Source organism: Crocuta crocuta, unplaced genomic scaffold (assembly GCF_008692635.1).
Source record: "Crocuta crocuta isolate KB4526 unplaced genomic scaffold, BGI_CrCroc_1.0 scaffold518, whole genome shotgun sequence".
Classification (NCBI taxonomy): Eukaryota; Metazoa; Chordata; class Mammalia; order Carnivora; family Hyaenidae; genus Crocuta; species Crocuta crocuta.
Window position 1 is genome coordinate 2,734,310 of NW_027530514.1, and position 9,372 is coordinate 2,743,681.

General features: G+C 36.4%; 1 protein-coding gene across 1 annotated transcript in view; it reads right to left on the minus strand.

The window, feature by feature from the left end:
- Positions 1-739, minus strand: part of COL19A1 (collagen type XIX alpha 1 chain) — a 313,880-nt gene extending 313,141 nt beyond the window's left edge. Inside the window, exon 1 of the mRNA XM_077767252.1 lies at positions 616-739. Within this exon, the coding sequence (XP_077623378.1) occupies positions 616-706 (91 nt within the window). The 5' untranslated portion in view covers positions 707-739. The remainder of the gene's footprint in view (positions 1-615) is intronic.
- Positions 740-9,372: the final 8,633 nt, after the last annotated feature.

The following is a 9,372-nucleotide window of genomic DNA, read 5'->3' on the forward strand; positions in this document are numbered from 1 at the left end:
TACATAATCATTTTTAAAAATCAGAGATGAGAGTAAATGTTTCAAACTGCCCTCAAGCCCTTTGGAAATATTTATAAAGTTGGTAATTAAGTAACTGTAAATAAACATTATCTATTTAGTGCAAAAAGTGCTCTAACAACTGTTCATCTTTGTACGTTTCATCTGAGATACTGTAAAACTTACTTAAACTAAATTGCCTTTTATATCTCCTATTCTATTTTTCACTTTTCTCTAATTAAGATTAGACATCTCCCTGGTTAACACTAATTAGTGACAGACTTAAGTACTCCTAACTTGTGACAAAGGGAAAAAGGAGACAAATACAAACAGAGAAGCCCATACATATATTTATATTTGTAAAAATCAATGAGAGAAAGGAAAGGCTATTTAGACATAATATAATATAATATGCATATGGGAAACCTAGGTGATTTTAGACATTCTCAATGTGCAACATTATAAGTCAGTGGGAAAAAGAATGAATTATTTATTTTGTACTAGTAGATTTAATCTATGGCCTCCTTAACCCCAACAATTTATTTTGATGATTTTTAAAAATAACTTGAAGATTATAAATAACATTTGGTGACTGGACAAAAGAGATGGCCTGGATACCTGACTTGTCCCTGACGGTCACGGAAGTGGAAGCAGGAAGCAGAAGCATTGCCACCCAGAGCCAAAGTTTCCAAGAGCCAGCGTGCCTCATTGTGCCTCGAAACCATGTGAACAAGTGGCCGCAGGTCTGCAACAAAATAAAATACTGGAATTGAGCTTACAGTCCCTTTCATCATCATCTCTAGAAAATCCTCATCACCAAAGAGAACGCACTAGATTTTTACATTACATAGAATAATATAATTAGGTATGATTATATGTAGTTATACATAATTTATCAATACATACCTTAATGTGTATGAAAAAGCTCTAAAAATATTTTCAGAATTGTTCCTAATTATCAATGTTCACACAGCTTCTTATAACTTAAATTTTCTCTTCTTTTTTCTTTTTAAAATTATTTAATGTTTTATTTATTTTTGAGAGAGAGAGAGAGACAGCATGAGCAGGTGAGGGTCAGAGAGAGGGAGACACAGAATCTGAAGACAGGCTCCAGGCTCTGAGCTAGCTGTCAGCACAGGGTCCACCGCAGGGCTTGAACCCACGAACCGTGAGATCATGACCTGAGCTGAAGTCAGACAGTTAACCAACTGAGCCACCCAGAATTTGAGGCACCCCAAATTTTCTATTCTTTTTAAAGCTATACCACTCAAAATGATTTTCTCATATACATATTTAGAAACATATATATATACTTCTAAATATATACACACACTAATATATATACACACACATACACACACAGACACACACATATATGTATCTTTGTGTGTGTGTGTGTGTGTGTGTGTGTGTGTGTATTTCTAAATCCTGGTAAAATACACCTAACATAAAATCCAAAATCTTCATCACTTTCAAGTGGTATTAAGTACCTTCATATTATTGCATAATCATTTCTATCATCCATAACTTTTCGTCTTGCAAAACTGAGACTCTATAACTACTGAACATTAATTCCCCATTTCTCCCTACCCCAACCCCTGGAAACCACCACTCTACTTTTTGACCCTATGAATTTGACTACTCTGGGTACCTCATATAAGTGGATTCATACAGTATTTATCCCTTGGTGACTTCATTTCACTTAGCATAATGTCCTTAAAGCTCATTCATGTTGAACCAGGTGTCAGAATTTCCTTCCTTTTTATTTTTTTTAAGTTTATTTATTTATTTTGAGAGGGGTTAGGGGGGAGAGAGAGAATCCTAAGCAGGCTCTGCTCAGCTTGGAGCCAACAAAGACTAGATCCCACAATAGCGGGATCATTACCTGAGCTGATATCAAGAGTCCAATGGTTAACAGACAGCCACCCAGGAGACCCCAGGATTTTCTACCTTTTTTAAAGCTGAATAATATTGCACTGTATGTATATACCATGTTTTGTTTATCCATTCATCCACTGATGGAACGTGGGCTGCTCCTGCCTTTCAACTAATGTGAATAATGCTACTATGAACATGAATGTACAAATACCTGTCCAAGTCCCTGTTTTAATTCTTTTTGGTACATACCCAGAAATGGAATTCCTGGATCATAGGATAATTCTGTTTTTAATCTTCTGAGGAACCAACATACTATTTGCCATAGCAGCTGCACCATTTGTATTCCCACAAACAATACACAGCAGTTCCAAATTCTCTATACCCTCATCAACATTATTTTTTTTAATAGCAACCATCCTAATGTGTGTGAAATGGTATCTCATTGTGTTTTTTATTTTCATTTCCCTAAGGATTAGTGATGTTGAAGATCTTTTCATATGCTTATTATCCATTTGCATATATTCTTTGAAGAAATGCCTATTTAAATCTTTCCCCATTTTATAATCTGTTTTTCTGTTGTTGAGTTGTAGGAGTTCTTTATATATTCTAGATATTGGTCCCTTTTCAGACATATGATTTGCAAATATTTTCCTTCTTTTTGTGGGTTACTTCTTCACTCTCTTGATTGTTTCCTTTGCTACAAAGAAGTTTACTTTTATGTCGTCCAATTTACCTATTGTTCTTGTCACCTGTTCTTTTGGTGTCATCTACAATGGATTTCTATTTTTAGAATATAATCTTATTATTCACAATTCTATTTTCTCTTCTGAATATTATTGTTACATATTTTGTCTTAACTGATATTATATTTTCTATAAACACAACTATGTTGTTACTGGGAGGAATAATCACTGCTACTGGAGTGATTACTATTCATACCATGTAAAAGCAATCTTTCCTTATGTTTAAAGAGAAAAATGGATGTATATAATGCCTGCCTCACCTAAGCCACTACTGGCATCACATTTAACATTAACATTAACATCATTTGTTTTTCCAAATATAAACTACTACTTTATAGGTATTACAGTAAATTATTTAGTAAACAGAATCTCTATAATGGAAAATTTAAATATTATGTAAACTAATTTTATAGTAAAATAAGTAACATAAAAAACTGTAAGTAAAAATATAATGACTCCATATTTTTAACAATTGCAGTATTATTAGAATAGCTATTCTAAGACTTCTAAAAATGCAAATAATATTGAATCATTTATTTGCCATCATTCAAATTGTACTCAAGAGTCAAAAATAAAAGAATTCATCACACCAATGTCTAAATGTTGTCAGTACACTTTCTAGAAAAAAACTAAAGCCATCATTTTTAGTATTCTGCATATGCCAAATACTCTAAGATCAGCACTTCAAAATTAATTCAAGATTTTAGATATTTCTGGATGAATAGCTAAAAGTAGTAATTGCAATACTAAAATTGTATGTATGGTTCTAAATATCAAACAGCTGGTTTTATGCCTTATTTCTTTTGAGCTCTTTCATCTAGATATAGTCTTAATCCTCATATGACTTTGCAAACTTATCGTAACTATTATTTCAGTTAGTAACTGTTAAAGCAATTAAATTTATTTCAAGTAAATGAACTCAAAAATATTAAATTATCAGAGATCCTTGATTGTTTCATTTTTAACCATGATTTTTTTTAATCTTCTAGACATTTTCTATTACTTAAAAGGATTTCAATTACTAAAACATAGACAAGAAAAAAAGGAAATTTTACACTATTATAGTCATTAAATATTCAATAAAAAATTACCATGAAAATAATCTTAAGGTACAGATGGATTAAATCAGAAAATTTTACCAAATATTTAAGCAGGAATTACCACTGACCTTTCATTTAAAAATATTTTCAGAGAGTAGAAAACAAGAACACAGGTAAATCATTAAGTCAGCAAAATCATTACACTACACTCGACAATGATATTATAAGAAAGAGAAAATTACTGGCAAATCTCTCTTGAACACAGATGTGTAATGGTCCAGAAACTTTTAGTACAGTAGAGGAGAACATCAACAAAACAAAAAGGCAACCTACTGAAAGGGAGAAGATATTTGAAATGATATATCTGATAAGGAGTTAATATCCAAAATATATAAAGAAGTTACACAAGTCAACACCAAAAAAAAAAAATATGATTTAAAAAATGGGATAAGGATCAGAATAGACATTTTTCCTAAGTGACTTCTATTAGTTGATAAATTAGCAGTGTAGTATAGAGATTAAAACATGGCTTCATGTTTGGGCTTTGCCACTTATGAACAAGTTATGTAATTTCACTAAGCCTTCATTTATTTACCTGAAAACTGATAATAACACTAAAAATAAGTTATCTAACAACTGGGAAAAGTATAGTAGAGGTCCTTGAACATATTAAGTCTTCATATAAATTATCTGCTATTATAATTGTTTGCTCTACGTATTATAAATAACAATAAGTAAAAATTTGGGGTGCCTGGATGGCTCAGTTAGTTAAGCGTCTGACTCTTGATTTCAGCTCAGGTCATGATCAAGGCCTGAGCGGGGAGCCTGCTTCAGCTTCTCTCTCTCCCTCTCTCTGGGCCCCTCCTCCGCTTACGCAAATGTGCACTCTTTCTCATAAATTAATTAATTAATTGGTAAAAATTTAGTTATCTCCTCAGCCTGAGGTTGATAATGATATTCCAACAATGGGAAAGTGTCAAAGCATCCTCGAAATCTATGTTCATTGAAGCTTTAGTCTCTCCTAAAGCAACAAAGAACCAGAGAGCTATATACCCATTGTCATTCCATCTTCTATTGAAATGCCTTTCACCAAGTTCAGCAAGAATTTTAGAGAAGAATCCTTTGGGCTCCCATTTAATTCAAATCTTGGTGGTACTTCCTATAGATGACCACTCCCTTCTTGAAATCTTCATTCTCATTGTTTATCCCAGACATCACACTCTGGGATTTCTCTCTAAATCCCTTCTCAGATCTTTACCTGATTTCTTAATCCTGGGATCTGTGGGCCCTCCTTACCCTCTCTTTATAATGTCTCTTTAGGTAATCTCACCATTTCTTGGCTTTAAGCAGTACCTGTCAGATGAATTTAGAATTTATATCCCCAATCCAATCTTCTCTGAACATTAGATAGTATAGCCAGCTGCCTAGTCTATATTTCCTCTTAGATGGTGCACAAGAAACCTATAATTTAATGTGTCCAAGTTAAATGCTTGATTATTTTTTTAAATTCTTTTAATGTTTTATTTATTTCTGAGAGAGAGAGAGAGAGAAAGAGAGAGAGAGACAGCGTGAGCAGGGGAGAGTCAGAGAGAGAGGGAGATACAAAACAGGCTCTGAGCAGGCTCCAGGCTCTGAGCTGGCTGTCAGCACAGAGCCTGACATGGGCCCTGAACCCACGAATTGTGAGATTATGACCTGAGCCAAAGTCGGATGTTCAACCGACTGAGCCACCCTGGTGCCCCAAATGCTTGATTCTTAACCACAACTTATTCCTCTCATGCTCTTCCCAGTCTCAATTAAGTGCCAATCAATAAATGCTCAAACCAGGAACTCAAGCATCACACTGATGCTTCTGTCTTCTCTATCTCCCACATCTAATCAGCAAGTCTTCTCAGTATTACCCTATTCCTATCTCAAACCTATTCACTGCTCTCCATTCCTCTGTCATAATCCTAGTTCAGGTTACCCTGGTCTAGATTCCTCAACAACTTCCTAACTCATTTTCCTTCAAATCTGCTATCAGCTTCTGACCAAATTCACTCACTACATAACACAGGAGAGATTTTCTTAAAATAAAAATTGAATCACATCACGCCTCTGCTTTAACCCTTTAATGGCTTCCCATTGTACTTCACCTGTAATCCAAAAGCCTTTCTATGGCCTAGAAGTCCTGAGTAATTTAGCTCCTACTCTCCTCTCCAGCTTTATTTGGTACTGTCCTCTTCACTGGTGTCCTATTCCTCAAATTCCCATGCTCTTTCCAACCTCAGGACTTTTGTGCATGCTGTTTCCTCAACCTGGATCACACTGGGTCCGGTTCATCCTACACCTCTCAAAGTAAATGTTACTCTCAAAGTAAATGTTACTGTGTGATAGAGCTCTTACCTGACAGGTAAGTGTCCTCACCCCATTATTCTCTAGCTCGGACTATTTTGTCTGTGGACATATGTTTATTGCCCCCACACAACTCCACTCTCCCTTGAAGGCAGAGACTAGGTTCATTTTGTCCATCACCTTATCCTCAGCAGCTAACAAGTATCTGTAAAAGCAGGGGCTCAATAAATATTCTTTGAATTAAAATAAGTAAGAGACTGCCAATTTCCATATCTTGAGATATAGTAAAACATACTTATCTTTGAATCTGCAGTGATGATAATTCAATCTTTTATAATTCATCAGACACTTCAAGATCTTATAATATTTCAAGGATCATTACGATGAACATAATATCTATTTGCACATTTATCCTTAATTTTTCTCTGTTTAAGCTTTTTATTTTAATTCCAGTATAGTTAACATACTGTGTTCTAGTAGTTTCAGGTGTACATCTCTTTGCACATTTTAAAACATGTTTACTAGTGGAGATTTCTATTGTTTTGATCCTGATTAAATACAGATGTACCCCACTCCACTAGGAACATTTGGAAGAAAAAAAAAAAAACCTGATAAAGGTCTCAAAATAAATCCTGTATATGTTAAAAAAAACAAAACACATTTTTCCAGATCCTTAACCTCTGCTTCAGGCAGTGGCAGGGTGGAAAAAACCTCCCTCGGGGTCTTTCTGGACCTCTCCACCAGATCCTTCTCACTGGCCCCAAAGCCCACTGTTCTCAGGCTGCTAATTGCTATTCTGGACCCAACTCCAGCACCTTCCAGGAATTCTCAATTCTGGGCTTTGAAGTCCACAACATCCTCCATCATCAAAATTTCCCCATTTTCTATTTTGTCTCCTCAGCTAGATGACCATCTAGATTGTTTGATAAACATATCAAACTGGCTTAGGCCAGTGTTGTCACAATTTAATGCGTTGCTTTTCCTAGGCAAGATTTAAATGTTAACACAGACCTTCAATGCTTTCCCAATGGACTGACCAATGAAGAGCCTCGGAATAATATATGTGGCTGTTGAGTTTACTAAAGGCCTTCAAATCACTTTTTTCAAAACTTGTACAAAGATATCTCATGATACATTTTAAGAAGAACGTGGGGAATATTGGTTACACATGCTCTTATTTTCTGAAGCAGAATTTCTTTTATGTGTGTTTTTTTTTTTTTTTTGAGAGGCAGGCATGTCTTGCCTTAACACCAGCACATTATAGGATAAGAGATCCATATATCATATGTGTGAATGTATGAAAGTTAAAAATAAAGCTAATAAGACTAAGAAGAAATATCTTTTACCCTTTTATCTTGGCAAGTATACACAAAGTATTTCACAAAGACTTGAAAGCCCAAGTCAACTTTAGAATTGAATACAGTAGGCTACAAGGGATAAACTAGACTCTGGGCTGGACCAATGCTCTTCTCTCGTTTTTTTTTCCATTCCTGGCTTGGTCTACACCATGAGGAGCATCACCCACACGTATGGGAATATATCAATAACTCTAAGCTCTGTCAATAACACCTACAAGCAGTCACTCCTTGATACCTGCTTGGGCCTAGGGAGTGTTCCCACCAGTGACTTGGTCTTCCCCTGAAGACCCAGGAATGAACCCAAGGAAGAGGTCTACCAGGTCTTATAAGAGGACGAAGGGCCCTTTGATCAGGGAATTTCAGGATCCTGGGTGCCCAAAGCCTCATCCAGCAGCTTGAGCTTTGTGTGGATAGGTCCCCTTACACCTGTGGACTGCTAACCCTGAGAGCAGAAGCACATCCAGAGCAAGGCCACATAAGAGCCTTCCAAAATGTAAGGCCCAGAGCAGGAACCTTGTTTCCTGGGCCTAAAGGTGGTACAGAAGACAAGTATCAGGTCCTCATTCTACAGGTATGAAACATTAAAGCTCATAAGGAAGACCTGAGACTCAAGTCCAGCTCTTCTTGACTAAGTAGCCAGTGCTGTTGCACCATGATGTTTACTATCAGGATGTGGGATAGACCTACAACATCCCTATATACTTCCTTTAAATATTCAGCTATTCTTTTTCCAGATGCTAGCCTGATTCTGGGGGTGTCTGGGTGGCTCAGTTGGCCGAATGACCAACTCTTGGTTTCAGCTCAGGTCATGATCTCATAGTATGTGAGTTCAAGCCCCTCATCGGGCTCCACACTGGTGGTATGGAGCCAGCTTGGGATTCTCTTTCCTTCTCCTTTTACCCCTGCCGTGCTTGTTTTCTCTGTCTCTCTTTCAAAATAAATAAATAAACTTAAAAAAAAAAAAAAAGATGCTAGCTAGATCCAGACTGTAGTTCTTTCCCAGCACTACAAAGTACCAAAGGTATAACTGAGTATTCCCAGTACTGCCAGTCTTGAGCAGACAACAGTGCTGGAGCTGATGAACCCTCTAAGATCATCCAGATGGCCCTATCTATAACCTATTTCTCAATACCATGACAACAAAGAGATAAAGACTGACTGAAGGTCTGGTTATGACCTCAACTTCTAACCCCTTATTCTCACCATCCTTGCCCAACTGGAATAGTTTTGGATATGGTTTGGGATAAGACAATTTAAAAAGGAAAGTCACTGTCCCTTAAATTTCCATTATCCAGCTCTTAAAAACCTATAAGGCAACTTCCAAACTGAAAATATTTTAATTAGGACATGGATTTTTTTTAATGTTTACATATTTTTGAGAGAATGCAACGGAGGCAGTGGCACAGAGAAGGGGACAGAGGATCCAAAATGAGTTCTGTGCTGACAGCAGTGAGCCCGATGTGGGGAGCTCAAACTCCTGAACTGTGAGATCATGACCTGAGCTGAAGTTGGACACTCAATTGACTAAGTCACCCAGGTGCCCCCAGACATGGATTTTAAAAAATTCCTTATCAATCTAGACTCATGTACAGAGAGCACAGATAGAGCACAGATAGAGTACAGTGGAAAACCTTAATCTTTCATTCCATCCATACAATGAGGTTCCTACTATGTGCCATGGGAGATACAGGAGTCACTGGGGATATAGCAGTGAGCTAAATAGGGGAAGTCCTTGGTGTCACTCTGGTAAGGGAGACCAATAATAAACAAACATACACATTATCTTTGAGAGACAGACACTAGGAAATAAAGGAAAGCAGAGTACATAGGACAATGAAAAAGTAGGCTTGCTGGATAAGACGGTCAGGGGCTTCTCAGCACAAGCCTTTGAGTAAACCAAACCAAATCAGCCTACAGAACATGAATCATTTTATAATGCTCATTCTGCATCTCTGAAATTTGGTATTAGGTAAAGAGTCAGAGTGTTAGAGTTAAGACAGAAATAGAAAATAACATGGAAAA